Consider the following 20,262-nt stretch of genomic DNA (forward strand, 5'->3'; position numbering starts at 1 on the left):
TATATGATTACACTGCTTTGAGAGTCATGGACATGACCTACTAAATTTCTGAGGCATGTGTCTGTTTTGACACCACTTTAAATTTGTAGGGTAACATCTGAAGAGAAAAATGACTATGTAAAAATGACTAAGATAAGCATGTTTTGTACAATCCTATTATGCATTAGATTGTATCTGCAGGCAGTTTCAGGTTGTTGATTTGCAGTCTATCATTGATACCAATTATTAAACAATTACTCTGTCAAGTACTGACAGTATTATTCTTCCTCTCCTCTCTTTGGTAAATGTAGACTATGACTGGACTATGTAGCTTTTGAAATAAAAAATACTACCTTCTTCATCTTATTTATTTATCTTACAATGGCTTCAAAAAGCATCCAGGTCCTTTCAAATGTTTCAGAGATTTTTGTGTTGTAGTGTGTGGACGAAAGCTACTTTAAGAGAGAGGCCTATAACAACATTTGAAGGACTTTGAGCATCCTGGGGGAAAAGAACTCCAAACTACTCATCTCCTGGCTAATATAATCTTTATGGTGAAGCATGGTGGCAGCAGCATTGTGCTATGAGCCAAATACAGGAGGGTCCTTGAAGAAAATTTGCTTAAAACGATCTAAAAGAGGCTGAGAGAAGGCAGATTTATCAAATTAAAATGAGAAAAACAACTAAATAAAGTGAAGGGAGGTGAATACTTTCTGGAGTCACTGTAGATCTGAAAAGTCAAGACACTTTTGCCTTACTTGGTCTGGTATGACCTAGGTTCAGATAGATAGGTTTAAATGTTACTTGACCAAAATTTAAAAACATACAGAATTTTTTTTTCCAGTATAAAGACAGTTTCTTAGTGTTAAAATAAATCATATATTTACATACCATGTTTTCAAGACATTAGGATTTAGTAAGTCTAAATCAGACTGTTAGTCCATGGCGAGCTCTGAGTGCGACATTAGATAAGATGTACTACAGAATGCGAACAGAGGCTTTTATGTATTTTTTCTGTTTCCGCACTTTCAGCTAAATGTCAATAGCTGGCAGGAAATGGGATAATAATTGTCAGGATTTGACCGCTTGGCACATAATAACTAAATTGTTTTTCACAGGCTGTTTTGTTTAACACCAGAATTCATTGTTTTGGAGGACAAACGGCACTATTCCACAAAGACCTTGAATTCTCATTTACAGTCTGAACAGGGAAAAAGTGATGGCTCGGAGGCTCGGGTCAAAAGCACAGGGTATGTAACTAAAATCAAGTGTCAGGTCATTTAGCTGCCCTGAATGTCTCAACAGTCCTGATTGCTCAGTTAGATACCAATCACAGAGTCTGTGCCATAGTCATAACTGATAACAACTGAGCACCACAGAAACTCTTTTGCATGATGATAGCTCCTATTGTCAATATCTGTTTATTGTGGGCCTCATTCTCATTCACATTCATTAAAGAATTGCGGGTTGTGCTGATTGCATCATTCTGTTATGAGTGTGGTGCAATCAGCACAATTCACTGAAGGCACCATGCCATATGCACAATGCATGGCCCCTTACCCTATCCCTCTGTTAGCACATCCTTTCCTCTCTCAGCACATTAAATAAAAGTTTGTTAAGTGTTTATAGATCCACGAGGGGTCAAGAGAAACTGTCTTAGAAATCCTTTGCACATCCTTCAGTGAAGCGTCTTTACTCACAGCTTGCATCAGCACATTAATGTTTTATGAGAATGCTCATCAATACACTGGTACCACCATGAACGCCCTGAGACATACAGTACAAACAAACAGCAGTGTCACGTTCTTGCACGCCAGCACGCACACATACATATACAGTTTTCCGCAGAAGGAAAAATCCATCAGTCCCGTGTGAAAAAGAAACCATAAACAAAGAAAAAGATACTGTAGAAGGAGAGAGAGGAAGAGAAATAAGGGGAGAGAGGAGCAGAAGAGGCTCTCTGTTCAACAATATGGGAGGCGATTGATGCAGCACTCCCTACTGTTCCCTGTGGATAGTCCATCTCCAAATTTCCTGAACAGGACTGCCTCTGAATTACTGAGCAATCCTGCACAGCTTTATACCTCTGGTCCTGTCTGAGTCTGAGAAGTAGCCTGCAGACCGGTGCATCTCTGTGGACAAAGGAACCTCGTGGCCACAAGCAGCTTCCACACTGACTGTGCAATGTTAAAAAGATAAATGTGGATATCCATACTAATGACTGTTGTCAGCGAAGAGAAAGCAAAGAATATATATGAAGTGAACTGCATCCATACTTATTTTCTTGCATACTTGCATGCAGTGTGCAGTGGTGTATGTTCTCCTTCTCTTCCTGTTGCTTTAGAAATGATCCACATTGTTAAAAGGTATGTGAAAGTGCTCTTGGCAAGAAGTGAAGAGGGAAGACTTTGACAGGAGAGAAAGAACATGAGATGTAGTGGGATGAGAGTCTGAGACTCTGCCACTGTTAAGCTCTTTGACTCGTCTCCCTTGACTTCAAAAAGCTGAACAACGACGACGTCACTCTCCTCCATGTAAATACAAAGAACTAGCTGGGATTGGTTTTATAAAAGGGAGAAGTGAGGAATTTCTGCTTCTATGCACAAAGTGTACTTTTAAAGTGGTTCTGGCTCATAAAGTCCTCAGTGTAAGAAAAACACATGCACCATCTGAGTGCTGAAGGTTGAGGTTAAGGTTATTCAGCAAAGCAATCTGATATACACAGATTAGTCTTGTCTACATCAGAATGGTTGAAAATCTTACAGGATTTCAGGTTAAAGTCTCGACACAAACTTCACTGGGAATTTGCGGCGAGACAAGAAACAAAGCTGATTGTTTCTGACTTAAACCAGGTCTGTGAAAGAATATTCAAGTATTACTTTAAAGTACTGGTTTCACATATTTTTGGTTACACTTTTTGGGACCAGTCAAAACAACACAAGATGACTGCCAGCCACGTCTGAGCTTTCTTGGAAAAAGGTATAATGTCCTTGGAATAGCTTCACTCATTTGCTTCCATCCAGGACTCGCTTTAATCCAAAGTCTGGGCAACTGCCCAGGAAAAATTTCTACAAATGCAACATGAGTCTGAAATGTATCTTGCTGATTCTTACAGATATACAGACAATGGATAACAAAGAACAATAGATGTATAGTATATCAACTACATCTTGACAGTGTGGCCTTTTAGTCTTTCTACAGTGTTGTAATACAAGTGTTTTTAATGGCGTGAATTTCAATATGACTGCGGGTTCTGACATGTTTCCATAAATGCCAGCTTTGTAAAACTCCCAAGAGACAGTTCTGTTGATTGTTGCCACATGGGCAGAAAAATCTTTGGTCACTTCACTCACTAGCTTGTACTGTTGTGACATTTTTACAGAAGAACTTGTATCACATCTACATGAACAGCTATATTACTGGATATACTACTGTATATATCATGGTCAACTTAAACCCATGATGGTTACCATGGATTCCAATAATGACAACTTTTAATAGTGGAAATATGTATCAAAACATCAACAAAAACACAAACTATTCCTGTACCATAATGCATGGTGAACCCACCTGAACCATGGAAAATGTGCAAGTGAGTTGTTTTCAATTCAGTATTATTATAATAATAGCCAAATAAAGATGTTCAGGCATTCAAACTGGTTTTTGTAATAAATAAAAATGTGCGAAACTTAATGACTGACATTGTTTCTGTATTCTGCACTGATCACAATAGCTACTGCTTCACCTGTCAACTTGACAACCTTGTCAAGGATAACTGTGCAGCTCACTGACTGCTATTTCAATCTTTTGCTCTGATTGGCAAAAATGTTGTATTGCCTTGTTAAAATGACTGACAGGTGGGAAACAGTGAAAAAGTTAGTCCAATAAAAACAAAGACATCTTTGCTGTATTGTTCCACTTAATATTGTTATTCACCAAAGACAATTCAAAAATACATTCCCTTGTTTATTTATATCAAAATAACAACCCCTTTCAATATTTTTAGTGACATATTCAATAGACCACTCTGATAGATTTTGAGGCAACACTTTCCAACCTGCGCCATCATAGAAACGCTGTTGGTTCAACAAGCACCAGCAGCAGTTACATGAGGCAGAGGTTTGTATTATCTGGGTTTAAGTTTGCATAACACTGTCAACAACATCTGCAGCTCTCTGCTGTGCCTGTTAGTAATGATGTGCCCATCCTCATCTACCTTGTCTGCCTCCTCTGCAACTGGGAGAGATGATGAGGTGAGCAACATTTCATGGCTTCCATTTTGAACTTCAAAATCAAAACCCTGGTGGGGTTAACTTCTGTCCCAACATCCTATTTCAAACACATTAAACCCCTGAGAAAAATTATGAAATTAGGCAAAGCCTTTGAAATCAGGTAAAAATGGTGCCAGTGATAGAACAGAGCAGCAGGACAGGAGGGCAGGGGAGGTGCCGTTTGCCTCTTTACATTTGGGTTTTCGTCTGATTTTTGCTGTCTGTGCAGCATGACACAGAGTGAAAATAAAACACCAGATGCCTCTTTAATTTGCATTTTCAACTTATGAGAAAACAATGAAGCAAGACCATTAAAATGGTAATGTGATTGCACTTGATGAATTTAAGCTGTCTTTTTTGGATAATTACTGTAAGCAGAAATTTAAATTTTAAATGTAATAACAGCTGTGAATTTTAAGTTTTCATTGTGGAGAATCATTTTAATAAAACTTATCATGATGCATGCAAAACTCTATGAGAATATAACAATTTGTATTTGAATTTAAAAATACTTTTAAATTGTAAATTTGCATGCAACAAATTTCCATAATTTTTGCAGTGGGTATCTTAATTGTTATTCAAATTAATACACTAGCATATGCTGTTGCAGTCTAATTGGAATTGAAGTTGAAGTCATTTCCCATTGACTCATTCGTTAGTCTGTCCATCCCTGAACACAGTCCAATTAAACGCTCTGAATATCCTGTATGTATATTTGATAGTGTACAGCATAAAGTTGTTCTTACCACTGGGCTCTCCATGATGCCTTTGAGGAAGATGAGGTCCAGGTCATTGGCAGTTGTAGAGCTTGTGCTGTCACTCAGTGTATCCAGGGCCTGATGCATGGCTACACACACACACAGAAAAAACAGGAGAAGGAACAGAGTTTATTTCATTCTACACCCGCTCCTATTCTACAGTTACCCATAGGGAATAGACTGAACAGATCACCTCACAGAACGAGAGAGAGAGAGCACGTTTACAGTAGTTCACACTACATGGCTGAACGAGAGGAGGATGAAGAAAAAAGTGAGCAGGATGGCAGGAGGAGGAGAAGGAGGGAGAGGGGATGGGAGCTGCCTCACATCTTTTCCCAAGCAATTTCACCTCTGTCAGTCACCCTCCTCTCAAGTCTGTCAGAAGCGACAGTATCTTTCTCCCACAACTCCCAACTTCCTCTCTCTCCCCCTCCTACGCACATGTTCGTACACACAAACACATTCCATCTGAACGACAACAAAACCCCTGAGGTTGCTGGGAAAATAAACATTTGTATCATGTCGTGTGAATTTCTATATGTGATCATTTATATTCCTGCACCGAACGACATTTCAGCGGCTGGCTGCAGCTTAATGTGAATATGGCACAAGTCAATGATGCAATATTTTACTTCTTTTCCCGGTCCATGGAGCAGCCTAGGTGAAGGAAATATATGCAAATACACATACCATTATCTCAAATATGTAAAATCCAACTTCTAAACCACACACCCCTCAATAATAACCAATCAATCAGCAGACAGAAGGTGATGTCAACAATTCAGTGGAGGTCAGGGGAGGTTCAGTCCAGCTTCAACACATCTTTTAGATGATATGACGCATCAAGGCACCAAACACACTGACATCACCTACCAGCAGGCATTAACTACAGCAGATGTGACTGTAAGAGGAGTGGGCATTTATATTCACAGGGAACATTTGTCTGTTGTAATTTACTCAACAGACACAGAGGCCTTTGAAACCAAAGCTAAAAATACAACACAAGCTTTTACTTTTCACAAAGGAAGCAGACCAGTGGTCCGCCACAGTTCCTGCACGACCCACTTCATCATAGGTCTTATGCCCTAATAAAGGCATAACAGAGCATTATGAAGTGATTGATTCCATTAGAGAACTGTTAGTTAATTTTGTCTTAGAAGACTCTGTCCCAAATGCTTTCTAAGGACTAATTTACATCATGTTTTAAACATGTAGCACCTTCGCAAAGGAAAATGACAGGATGGTATCCAGATAGATATCCAGTATGCATAACATACTAACACTGTCCTGATGCAATCAAAAATGGAGGAGATACTCACAGCTGTAAAAAACAAAACAAAAAAACAAACAAAAACAGAAACTCATGCAGAGTAATAAATCTCTGAAAAATATTTACTTTGTTTTTCTTTGCATTTTGCAGTCCTTTCATTTTGTAACTAGCAGTTGCAGTTTAATTGCTTCTTGTACTGTATTCTGTTAGTGGTATAAAGCACATTGATTTCTTTTACTGTATACGATCAGCCAAATCATTATTCTATATTATGTATTCATACTGTACAGTATATTTGTAGGCAAAGTGGTGCTTAATGTTAACAGCAGCATGTTTGGCAAGTATAATGTGTTGCTCATCATCTTAGGTTAGAATGTTAACCAACTAATTTGCACTAAATTTAACATACAAAGTCTTAAGTGATCCACAGACTGTCACTTACAGGAGGAATTGTTCCCATTTGGCATAATGAAATAAATAGTGGTTTCACTAATATGCAGCCTGAAGCTGTGCTTTTGACAATACACAACAAAAATGTTCTCTAATCCCTTTACAATGATCCCCTCTTATCACCAAAATCACTGTTTCAAGTTGATATTCTTTAGGCAGAAGTGAAAGCACAGTTAGGAAAGAGAAACTGATAAAAAAGTGTGTCTACTGATGCTGTGTATTTGAACAACATGGAGTGTGAGTTTCAGTAGCAGTCATGGTTGATATACAACACAAGGTGTGTCTTCTGTGTGCAGTTTAGGTCTGTCAAAAACCTGGCAAATAATACATTTTTATTGCTCAGCAGAGCACTGTGGGAGTTTTTTTTTATTGTCAAGGTGTTTAAAGAGGAATGATGAGGTAATAAGATATTTTGAGAATGAGTAGAGAACTATTTTTGGTCCTCTTCCGTGGTGTTTTGGAAGTATTTCTACAAGTACTTACCGTACAGTGATGTATAAACAGTCAGAAAGACAAGATGCTATCTTCCACTTGGCTTTTAGTCAGTAAGATGATTAAAAGATAGAATGATATAAAAGGCAAGAAGGCCAGAGGAAGATGACCTTGATGATTAGACAGTCCATCCGCTCTCTCTCTGAATAATTTGATAAGTAAATTGAATAAATAATTACACGAGTCTTCCGCAGTGAAGTCTAGTTATTTTCCCTCTAACACCAGCTCTGCTCCATCAGGAGAGTTGCCAGATTTGCGCCTGGCAGAGAATATCAGACCAGCAGGCTCGGCTTACAGGTCCTGCATAATTCTGTTTAATCACAACTGTACTCCGGTGTTGTTGCCACATCTGCACTTTCCCTGATGTCTGCTCCTCTCTGCTTGACCATGTGTAGAGTTAGATTTTTTGCCTATTTTTCTCATTGTTTCCCTTCATTTCACTGTTGCTCTTATTTCACTTTGTTTCACATGCTCATACTTTCTTAATATATTTCCATGTCACTACCCATTTCCTCCATTCTTTCTGTGTTCCAGCCCCAGTCTGACCTAACAATCCTGGTGAACCTGCTCCAAAGTGTATCACAGATGTTGAACAAAAACATCAGGAGAGAGAAATGTGCTTGGCTTGCATTTTGACAGGGTGTGATATTACTTTTCTTTGGAAGTCGTGGAGGGATCAAGAGAAGGTGTGAAAAGAACTGGAGAATAATACCCATTTTTCCAGTGCTGAGTATTCCCGGGGTCATTCTATTATTCATAGAGATTATTAAAAATCCAACTTGTCCTCTTTCTCGGGTCTTGCTGCCTTTCTTCTCTCTACATATACAGATAAATAGGGTTGCTTCCCTACTTTTCCTTGGCATGCATCAAAGCAAAGACAACAGAGGACTGGCTATGCAGGTCAAAGGTTCAGACAAGAGGAGGTCTGGATGTCAGGTTAAGATACAGTATTTTTTCTTTCTTTTTAAACTGCAACTTTCTTTTGAAAATAACGTTCTCTTTAGCATTCAGCTGGAGTATTTAATCTTGTATACCGCTGCTGTCAAAGTCATCCTCCCTTGCATAAACCTGCATAAACTTCCAATAAAACTGCACAGCCAGGACCAAACAGGTTTTTTTTTTTGTGCTAACAGCATTTATCTTTCCCCTGCTTCGTGTCTCATATCAGCTCCAAAGTTGCATGTAGACAGTTGCGTAATAATATACTCAGGGTTTTTTTCATCCGCTGAGTCTTTACAGGTGAGAACTCAGGCGGAAGTCATTTTTCGCTTCAGTGAATCTAAATTCCCGATACTATGTGCTGTAACTTGATACCATTAGAGAACTCCATTTAGCAGGTGAGGGCTTAAGAGCACAATAACGGACTCAGGTGTGCAGGCAGACTGAACCAGCTACATGTACATCATGTACTCCAGAGCCTACTCTTCCAGAGAAACGCTGTAAAATTTAAAGGTCTTTTCATACCTGAATAGGTCTTGTTTTTGCAACATTTCACTACTGCGTGTCTTTTGGGTTTAAAGAGAAAGTGGAGTCCCAGTAGAGCAGATAAATAATTATGACAAAAAAACAAAAGTTCCCATGAGGGTAAGTGCAGACAAAAGTTAACAACTAAGAAAACTGACATTTAAGGAGGCCAATAAACATGGTAATGATTCATTTAATTTTAATACCACTTCATGGGGAACCTTTGTAAGCAGTGTGTCGTTCAGGTAAAATCTGCAATAATAACACACAGTGGCGGCCCCCAAGCACCACCTCTCAACAAAAATTACCAGAGTAACAGCTTCTTTGCCATAGCGACAACAGAGGCCATACAGTATAATCACAGGGAAACCATATTACAGGTGCTTTTATCTATTTAAGTCTCACCTGAGCGCCACTTCACCTCTAAGGAGAGTTACAATTAAACTCAATGTCATGGAGGCAACCAAACAATCTGGACTGTTATTGTTTGTGGTTAAAGCACAGCAGGGGAACATCAACCTCTTAGCCAGCACTTAGTGAAGGTTGTTCTGTTGCTATGGAGTGGCGACTGGGGGAAACGGAGAGAGGATGGCTCTGTGAGCTCAGGGAGGGTGGAAAATGGAGGAGGAGACGGGGGAGATGCAGTTTTGTTGGTCTGTCTCCGTGCTGAATCCTCATGGGGAGTACAGTGAGCAGCTGATTTCAAATTTCAAAACAGTCTGTTCTGCCGAGCTTTATTGAAATAAACTAACATTTAATGCTCAGGTAATGGACAGACCTTATGGTAACACACCAAACTTTTTTCTTCTTCTTAAAAAACAGATTTTCAAAAGCCTGGATAAATGGATGAACAGGAAATGACTAACATTATGTTCCACAGAGGAAAGACAATGTGACAACCACAACTTTTGAAAACTAGAGTGCACTTTAACACATCAGCAGCACACATTTCACTGGAACAATGTCAGAAAAACAAATGAATAGTGGGATTAATTCTAATAAAACTTGGTTCTATTTTTCACAAAACAATTTGTTAAAAGTGTCTGATTTATATTATCTTGTCTCTACTAAAAACAGCATGGTTTAACACATATTTCAATCTGAGGAAATGACTTACAATCCACTGTATAGCCAGAATTACACACTAAAAGGACAATGATAGTCAGCCCCTGCAAAGACCTAATGGTCATTAATCAGGGCACTTTCAATGGATAAGGTCAATGTTAAGCTTTTCAGTGTGCAGAGTGACTCCACAGTGAGAACACTTGCCGTCTCCTCCTCAATGATATTTTCCTTCTTTCTGTTGGAAGTTACTGTGGCTTTATTCCCCTGTTACTCTATTAAAGTGACAGAAAACAGCATGCTGAGGGTGACACTGAAATGCCAGAGTCACCTCTATATAATGAAATAATAATGGGCCTCAACAGACAGTATTTAATACTTTAAGGTTTCTCTTAGATTTGATTTTGCTCCCTGCTCTCCAGCAAAATATAATCACTATCAATCCCCCAGGTAGTGGAAGATGAATGTCTAAGACAGTGGTGGTGAGGTATATTGAATTGGACCAGAACTGATTAATCATTTATGACTTAAGTATATTATTAATTTGTCCTCATACTGTGGGATTCTTGATTCTTTCCTTCTTAATGCCCTTGCAGAGTACAGTCAATTTTAAGTATTTTCTTCTTCTATTTGGACAACAGCACTGAGTGAGCATACAGAGCACAACTGTTACAGCTAAAGAGTGAATACAGCTCTGGTCTACGAGTGCTCAACACAGGATAACTAAGTCAACATCCTCCTCATGGAGCGTCACTGAAAAGCCAGACTGGCTCATGACAAGTTAGGAGAATGCTGTGTGAAGCATGTGTGGGCACATCCATTGTGTAATGTACTTTTGTGGTCAATCTGTGCTTGTGTGTGTATGTGCAATTTGTACAGGCTTGTCTTCATATAAACAGCTCTCCTCATCTGGTTAGCATACAGTAATTACATACAGAAAAAGTCATTATGTAGGAATTGACAAACTACAGTCCTGGACACCCTACATAGATGTTTCCACTTGTGGCTGATCAGGCCCCTGCTCTTGTTGAGGTTGGTTAGATCTATGCTAGAAATCATAAGAAGAATTTCTGGATTATCAGGTGTGACAAAGCTAACTCAAGAGTGAGGGAGGTGTCAGTCAATTACAGTCTGTCCACACCTACACAGTCCTGAGAGGACAGCTACAGTAAACGGCTGAGATAACTGAAATTACCTGTGTGGGTGTACTATGAGTGCGCAGGGCTAAGGATATAAGTTTAGTTTCAGAAGTGGGTGGGACGCAAAAGGCATTTTTCACCAAAGACTTGTTGACATGTCACAGTAGAGAAAAACAAGTGAAACTAAAGATGGTTGCATTCCATTTAGTCACTTCAGCGTCCTGATAGTGTCACACTGTCATGAACACTTGTGAACAATGCTTTTCTTACTACGTCAGGTCAAAACGTCCGCTGTGAAAAAGGCCACTGAAGTGAGATGTCCTACAGTTACATCAATTTGTCAGTCTAGCAAGTACCCAACTATTCTGAAATCATGCTTTCCATAATAAACTACAGAAACTTCTCCATTATTAATGCATTAACCCTATAAGCATGTTCAGTTTCCCTGATAGAGATTTTATACTTTATGATAAATGATGCTGTTTCTTCCATTTTTACTATAAAATGTCTTTTCCTGTCTCATCTTTAATTGATGGTCAATACTAGCCTGCCTGTCTCCCTACTACTGCCTATTATCTTCCTTTCAGGATACATACAACCTCAGCAACCTACACCAGGAAGTTACGGTAGCCTGTATATTACCTGAGAGGCAAAACCGGGGGCAAAGAAGGGCCACAAGGCAGCCTGTAAAACTTAACTGCTGACAGTGCATGCCTGTACACTGCTGAGCACTTGCATTCACTTCATTAGTTAGGCTGTTAGTCGACCTTCACCAGGTAAAACTAAAGTTTTCACTCCTACAAACTTGTCATCACAAGTTAATGGTGTAAAATAAATTTTTGAAAGCAATGTAGCAGTCACTCTCCTGGATCTTATCTTGAAGTTAGTTTGTATGTTTTACTAGAACTAAGTCTATTTTATTCTGATTCAAACTACTACAATAGACTATCCCATGAAAGGCCACATTTCTGGGGGAAATACTGTAACCCTGACTTCCTCTCTCTTGGGTAGCCAATCAGCAACACAAGAGACTTTAAAGCTGCCATTTCAGCTACACCATCTCCATGGTGATGCTTGCTCCAAGCTGGCATGGCATGGGTGCGAGCTGGATCGCCTTATTAGCAGACTGAAGGTCACCACTGGAGACAACACTTGTGATATTTGTTGACATTTTGCAAATGGACAGCAGCTCCCATTACACTTCACACCATGGCCGCAGAGAGCCTGGGCGAGAGATAATTTCAAATGAAGTTTTGCAGGGGAGTTAATATGAAGGAGTTCATCGACCACACTCTTTGTTAGGAGGCAAACATTTTGACTTTGACTGTACATCTGTTTTCCATGCAGCGGTTAATGACAGAGCAAACAGAGATCGTCAGGGTGTGATACGGATGAAATAATTGCCAGTGTCACTGCATTATCCTATACCCTCAGCCAGAGCAGAATTAAATTGTCCCATTCTCTTGAAACCCAGCGATTATCTTTGACAGCCTAATCCTACCAACACACTGTAGCTCAATGATCCATCATCTGTGTTTGAACAGTGCTTCATTAGTCCAGTGGACACACAGAATATTTCTCTGATAGCATGGGGGGGGGGGTTCGGTGGGAAGAGACTCTGTGGTGTGTGTGTTGAGGCTGTGGGGGGCTGAAAGTGAGAGAGCCAGAGAGTTATTTGAAGGTTGTGAGTCTGACACTTTCAAGCGTGCTGTCTCTGATCAGAACACTGCTGCATATGAATGACCCCCTACTTACTCACCATGAATGTTCAATGCACTGGAGGTCTCTCTCTCTCTTTCACACACATGCACATGCATACACTCAGAACTGATAGACAGGATGCAAATGCTTTGACAGAAAATGTGATTCATTATGGCTGTCACTGCTCCCTTGTCAAGCTACATTACAGAGCAGAGGATATCTTGCAACACAGAATACTGTGTGACATGCAATAGACTTGGCAATGATGTAATGATGCTTCTAAACTCAACTAATTAAACATGACACTGTTATATTGTTGCATTAATTCTTCTTACCTTACTGAAGTATTTTATGTGTGTTTAACTCGCGGGTCAATGATGTCAGCAAATAACAGTACATAAATAGATATGGACACACACTCAGAACATATTACTGTGTGGTATGCAACTCTATGCAATATTAATGAACTCCGTGCATCAATTATGAATTGGATGTATGGCACTTCCTACTCCATGCTGTGTGAGCAAACATTCTCTGTGCATTATCATTCAGTACAACAAAAACATACTTGCTTTTACACAGCCTCCTGCTCCTCTGCTGACTTCTTACCTTTTTGCTTCCTTTGCTTAGCTCAAACTGCATTCCCCTGTCTCTCATTCTGTGCTGCTCTCAGTTTGACAATCAGGTTTCTTATTGTGAATTAAATCAAAGAAAATGTGGCATGTTTTCACTGTGGCTGGCTATATTATCCTTTAGTGAATATTTAGAAGCACCTTGCAGTCTTTTTACAGCTCCCTTCCTCTCTTTGTAGTCCGCTGCCTCAGATTCCTGTGTATCACATGCTGCCCTGGGTCCTAATCTGTCTCTGCCCATCTTCATCACACTCTGGAGGTTTGAACCAGCACATCAGGAGCAGGTGCAATGCAAATTTAAAACACCAGCTAGCCTTCAACCGCCAACATGTGCACAAGCATACTGTCGCCAGCTTGGTTGTATTTTAAGTGAGTCAACCTTAAGCTTCTGCCAAGTAAATCTTACCTGTAAGAAAACACACAACTCATCTGTTTTTAAACCACCCTGCATCCCTCACACACCCAGCAGGCAGGGATCTGTGTTCTTACCTTCTCCTCCCAGCTTGATTTCCAGGCCCTCCAGGGAGTTGGCTGAGTCCCCCTCCTCCAGGGAGAGCCTTCCAAACAGGCTGCCAGCCATGGTGAACAACACCTAACTACAGTGCACACACTCACAGTAACACACCCAATATAGTATCCGAGGCAGACTGAGAGATCTCCCCCTCTCTCTCTCCCTCTATCCCTGATTCTCTCCTTCTTCTGCCAAAACAACTCCTTGCTCTCCCCCCCCCTCTCCACCTGCTCTTGACGTGAATGTGTATAAGCTATGCCTGGCTGAGCGTCTTCTCCTCCGCATGAATGAATGGAAACGAGAGAGGGTTGTGTTCATGAGCAAAGGAAGGTGGAGGGGAGGGTGTGGAGAAAGAGGGAGGGAAGTATGATGCTTTCTCTAGGAGGAGGGAGAAAAGGAGGCAGGAAGATTTTCCCTCCAGGCTTCCCTGTGGGGGCGAACGGGGTGGAAGGAGCAGCAGAAGGCTGGCTTGTAGGAAGGAGGAGGGGTCAGGGAGGCGGCACAGAGGGAGCAGATATGTATATGAGAGATGACCCTCTGTATCTGACATCACAGACACCGGTACGAAATACAGCCAGCCATGCAGATATACTGTAAGTCAAGCATGCTTATTGGGAAATTTATATTTCTACTCATAACTTGAAGAAATGTATATCTGAGCTCATCTGCTGGAAGGAGTTGAAAATGTCTTATTGTTTCATATCAAAACTGACCCTTCTCTAAACCTTCTTCTAGCCTGTGCAAAAAATAGCCTCGCTGAAAAAGCTGCTTTTTAAAAAATTTAAAACAAGACATGAATCAGTTTGGAGAAACAATTTACCGTGTGTTACTAAAAATGCCAGTCATCCAGACTTAGCCCTCGGCTTGTGTACAAATCAAGACTGACTGACAGCCCATTACAAAAAAGAAACTCCACAAATATTTTAACTCTCCATGGAACTGCTTTTTTCCCTCTACCCGCCAGCTGACTGCCGCAATTTATTACAGCACAATAAAATACTATAAAGCTTTGAGTTCTAGATTTGGCCCCGTGTTAACCAATAAACAGGGAGTCTTAATTTTCCAGACATCTGGCCATGGCTTTTCAATCTTTTATGTCTCTAGATCAAGTGTCCTTTGCACTGGGTGAAGAGGAAATGAATGGAAGCATGGTTATGTGCCAGTTTAGAATTTAATGCGGGCACCTTTTTTTGGCACTCAGACAAGAAAACATAATTCAACTGTTGTCCGAAATATCACACTTTTCAATGGCAAGGTATACATGTGAAAATTAACTTTGACACAATGCCATCAAGAGACTCGTTGAGATCATCTCACATTGGTTACAATGTGATGCTAAATTTGACTTGGATTCCAGTAGTTACATGGGAACTTTTGCACAAGGATGTAAGACGATTTCATGTTATTTTAGGCAAAAATAGTTAAATTTTTTTCATCCTGGAATCAGTTCAGTTGGAATCAAGCAGTTGAGATAGCATGGGATACAAGAAGTAAGACACAGTGCACTGTTTTTAGCAGTTGCCATGTTTTCAGTAATTGGAGTACGCTAAATTTTGCACTGACTGCTGTGAAGTGCCAGACTGAACACCTTAACAACATCTTGACTTCAAATTTCCTCTTTCCTAGCCGCCTTGAAGTGGTGCCAAACTGTCTCTTGACATGAAAAATACAATCTAACTCAAATTCAAATTTCAAATAAACATCCATATATTAAATAAAAAAGTCAAAACACTCAAATAATAATCACAAATCACTTAACCCCGATTGGTCATCAATCTAAATGCCTCCCAAAAAAATTTTAATGTGCATGTGTGTGTGCATGCATGTGCATGCAATTTTTGTCACTGGCCACTAGTGCAGATTTGGCTTGCATGCGTACGTGAGAGGAGGACTGCGAAAGATACAGGAGCAAATCCTTTGAGGCATGAGTGATCTAAGACTGGAGTTTTAGCGCTCTATTAGCCAGCTCATTAAGTCACATTAGAACTCGGGAGATGAGATACATGTCCTGAGTGCTGGGATACACGCAAACCGTTCAGTATCTCCTCCCTCTTCTCTCTCTCTCTCTCTCTCTCAATAACATACACTCACACATGCTCGCACACACAGAAATGCCCTCATCATAGCAAGACCAAGCCACTTACCCGAGTCAGAGCTGGATGTTGCCACGGGCATTTTAAAAATTGGATCCTCCCAGTATCCTCCACAAAACTTGTTAAGTCAACTGCAATGAAAGAGAGTGCAGAAAGAGTAAAGAGAGTTGCATCGAAAACATTAATGGAGTATTGATTGTGAATATGAATGCAAAATCCCTTGGTTGTCAGACCACTGAGGCAGAATGGAGGCTGAAACAAGGGACAGAGGGTAGAGTTGTGTTGTTAAGTTGAGGCCTCAAGTTCAACACACAGGGATCAGTGGAAGTCTTAATGCGGCGATGACAAAGAAAACAAATCCTTTTCTGTTGTAATCATAGGCAGTGGACTTGTGCACAGAGCTAATTCCTAATTTGTCTATAAAAGCTCCCACACACGACAACTGGTATCTAACTTTATTGATACCTAAAAATAGAATGACCAGTTGCTCGGGTAACAACCATACAGTTTTAGCCATCATATCCATCAGGAATACTATTGGCAACAGTTGGAAAGACAGAGTGGGCGGGTGAGTGAGTGGGCAGGCCAGCTAACATTAGCTTAGTGAGGATCTCTGTTGATTCTAATTGATCCATTTAACATTAGGCAGCAAGAAAAAGCAACAAGCATCACAGACAAAACAGTGGGAGACTAAGCATCTGTTGTCCTGAGATCCAAAATAGGCCTATCAGGTGAAGTGGAATCTGCGTGGAATACACACAGTAAATAGCAATTAAGAGCTAAAGAGAGTGTGCTGGGAACATAAACAAAATAGGCAATCAATGGTACTGGGGGTGATGAAAGACAGACAGAAGAAAATATGAGGCAGAGGAGAAAACCATCAGGCAGGAAGGCTCTGGCTGTGTGGAGAGAGAGAAAGAGAGAGAGGAGGAGAGAGAGAGAGATCAAACAAGAACAATGGCGAGGAAGAGAAGAGCGCAGCTGATGAAGGAGAGACTGTGGTATCCAAGGATGCTAATTCCTGGTTGCCATGACAATAGCTATCCATGATGGAGCCAGCGCTGTGGTGGCCAAAACCCAGCAATGTCGCCACAGGGTCACTGCGTGTGAATGTGTGAGTATGTCAACATATAAATCCTATTTCAGCCTCATCATCATTGATGAGATTTGGAGTGAGGAGATGAATCTTCACAAGGTGATCCAGTGACTGTGGAAATTCCACTAAATGGCCAAATGGGGGCACTATCGGTGATGTTAAAATTGACTGCTACACTCTTTAATCCTTCCTGTCTGGCATTCCTTGTTATTTATCTAATAAACTGAATGAATAAATCCAAATCCTTCAAATGGAATCAAATTCCTCTTACTGAGCAGCTATTATTTCTTAACTGCTTACTAAGTGACATTTTTCATTTGGTAAGATTCTTTTATCGCTCACTTATTTCTTCTCCAGCCACTCAGTTGCCATTAAACATAAACATGAAGATGTCTTCAGGCTCACTGGTATGTAATTTCAATAATTTGATTCCCCGTACAGAGATCAAAATATTCCCAAATCCTATTTGTTCAGATATTTGCAGGTCTGCAGTTTTGTGTCTAAGCATTTCATCAGCACATCTCCAGGCACCAGTTAAAGATTCATCTTATAAACTGTTAAATATAAACCCACTGGAGAAGGGTATATTTCATTTATAGTCCAAAAAATATTGATCTACCAAAATGAGGGATGCCTGAAGATGCACTGGGGCTTGAGTTCTTGAGTTCTGGGAGAGATCTGAGACAACTGTATTATGTATTTTCATTCTCCCAACTCAATACAGGTTGGAATAATTTATTTCAAGACATACATTCATACACTTCATTACTCTAATGAATGCTTTGCTTTAAATTTATCCCTCTGTAAATCTATTTTCCTTTATCCATTAATCCTTGCAATAACCTGGTTTATTCTGCCATATGTTTTGATCCTGTCCGTGTCTTTTGGTCTTCTATATTTACCTCCCTCTCTTTACCTTATATAATAAATCTATTTCTCCTAACCCACCGGACATGTCATATCATATTTGGAACAGCACTACCTGAACTCAGTGTAACTGACTCAAAGAAAAGCTGTCACATTTTTCAAATGTTTTTTGTGTATTAATTTTAGTCAAGTGTAAGCAACTTCACAGTTACTGAGGTTAGTGAAACGCGATGAAGCGACATGTTTACTTGTTTAACAGCTGTTACTGCTGCAACTGATGTGACACTGAAGCACATTCGCAGGTGCTGAAGGACCAAGAGCTCTTGCAAAACTCTGATCTATGCGGATCAGGTCCTTAATACTGCATACCAGTCCCCAAGGCTTATCCGTGGTATCCCGTGTTTGCACTGCGAAATGAGCTTGTTAAAAGTATGCAGGGACCACACGGCAGCTAAGAAGTCAAAGCCGATTGCAGCAGGACTTGGCTGCGCTAGAGCTGCGCTGACACACTTGGGGGGTAGAGGAAGGATGTTGTCTGCTCTCTCCCTCTGCCATTCTCCCTGGCTCTCGTTTAACTGATGGGGTAAAATTAGCCAAGATCTAATGATGGTGCAGTCAGCACTGGTGGTGGTATTTTCTTGGTAATTGGTTGCAGTTTCTGGCAGGAAAGCATGGATGTCTACCAAGAACTGCAACCAGTAATCAAGCCCTACAGTCAGGGATTAAACAACAATTCTCAAAAATTCTATCTAGACGGTTGCTGAAGTTGAACAATGTGTAAATAACTGATCCGTCATTCAGGTCAAAACTGGCATTTTCAACCTAACTGTCTTTCTGCTGCAGATGGAAAGACCCCACATCTGTGCAAGTTGTGAGTCAGTCTGTCCCTACAGTAACATATTGTGTATGTAAACTGTCCTGCTCCTGAGATTTTCACTCCGTCTCTATTGGTCAAACCACACATACGCATGCATTTACACACACTCACCCAAATCTCCATCTTTGTCAGTGTATTACATTGCAGGGCTCTTCCTGCAGCAGCTCAATGGCACAGCTGCCATGACATCACATTCGCAGACTGGCTATCATCTCTACACTGTCAGTCTATTAAAACAAGAGGCCAGCTGGGTGCTTCCTTTTGGTGTGTGGTATTTGTGTGTATGTTCACCGATCTACCAATTATATTTTTTAGACATTTCTGATGCCAAATCCAGCATAACAAGCTAAGTTTAAATTTCCTGCATCACCCAAATGTTATATAACCAATAATGAGGGCAAAGGTCAAAGTTCTGGTTCCTTCAAATTATCCCTGAAATACAAGAGAGTCCTGCAGCCAGCTTTTTTTTTTTTTTCAAATTGAGACTGGATGGTCTTTTTCTACTTTCTACATTATTCAAAGAGAATCGTGACTTATTTAATTCATTCTCTCCCCTGAAGAATTTTGTCTGCGAGGACTACAGGCCTACACTCTCATATGAATCCCATGCACTGTGCTAAATTACTTTATCACACACCTGCAAGGATCCCCAGCATTGGATGAGAGAAGCATCTATTTCTTCAAGATGATGCTTGCAGATATATCAAAAATACAACTGCAAATAAAGGCTGCAACCCGAGGAGCAATTTCAAAAAAATTGCATCCTCCAGCACATTCTGGCCTAGAGCAATGACACAAGTGGTGGCCCAGGTGTTTGCCAAGTGTAAAACGCCTTGAGCTGTTCCCACAGCGATGCATTAAAGCCTGTAAACGTGCTTACACACATGCGCGCGCACGCACACACACGCACGGGCGACCAAACACGTCTTAATCCACACATGCAGCCTGGCGTCAGGCCTAAAAATAACCCTGTGCTCCCACAGGTTCAGCTCCTCTCATTACTTTACAAGGGAAAACTGTCGTATCCAAGACAACCATGAGCAGCTCTTCGTCTTTTTCCCCGGCGCTTTGCCATGGCAACAAGGGAAAATGCGTAAAATAATAATAAGTTGGAGCTAAAAGTGGATCTATTAAAAGGTTTGAGCTACACTTCAATACAGAGTTGTTCTTTATCTGAGGGAATGATTTTCTATCAGCATCACAGTTGAAAAAACAGCTGTAACATTCACTCAACAGACAGGGAATCAATTTTGACAGAGCTCGCAAGCCAACACTAATGCTTTAACAGCACGATCAGTGTTGAGGTCTACAATAAAATAGAGCCATATTTCTGAGTGTTATTTCAAACCTGTTGTGTTTGTACAAATACTTTAAACGTTACAGCTGAACCTGATCATACTTTTTCCACAGCTCAAGAAATCCTGAACAATTTCACCAGTGCTGAGGAAGAAAAGGTGTGTTGATTCATATTAAATTATCAGTTTCCTGTGGTCTCCTTAGAAAGAAAGGCAATCCTGCCAGAGTTTGTATTACTCTTAGAGAAATACTGCAATGCTACTTGAGAGGCTTCATGGAAACTACCATAAGAGCTTCTTTTGAG

General features: G+C 40.4%; 1 protein-coding gene across 3 annotated transcripts in view; it reads right to left on the reverse strand.

Moving 5' to 3' along the window:
- Positions 1-20,262, reverse strand: part of mpp2b (MAGUK p55 scaffold protein 2b) — a 35,054-nt gene that overhangs the window by 10,478 nt on the left and 4,314 nt on the right. The window contains exons 2-3 of one of the 3 annotated variants that reach the window (XM_018664961.2): positions 15,874-15,953; positions 4,997-5,097 (exon numbers count right to left, since the gene is read on the reverse strand). In XM_018664961.2, the coding sequence (XP_018520477.1) occupies positions 4,997-5,097; positions 15,874-15,904 (132 nt within the window). In that variant the 5' untranslated portion in view covers positions 15,905-15,953. Of the gene's footprint in view, positions 1-4,996; positions 5,098-5,201; positions 5,503-13,707; positions 14,010-15,873; positions 15,954-20,262 lie in introns of those variants that run through there. The other 2 variants (XM_018664955.2, XM_018664972.2) reach the window with 2 other exon arrangements.

Source organism: Lates calcarifer, linkage group LG23 (genome assembly GCF_001640805.2).
Source record: "Lates calcarifer isolate ASB-BC8 linkage group LG23, TLL_Latcal_v3, whole genome shotgun sequence".
NCBI classification, from domain to species: domain Eukaryota; kingdom Metazoa; phylum Chordata; class Actinopteri; family Centropomidae; genus Lates; species Lates calcarifer.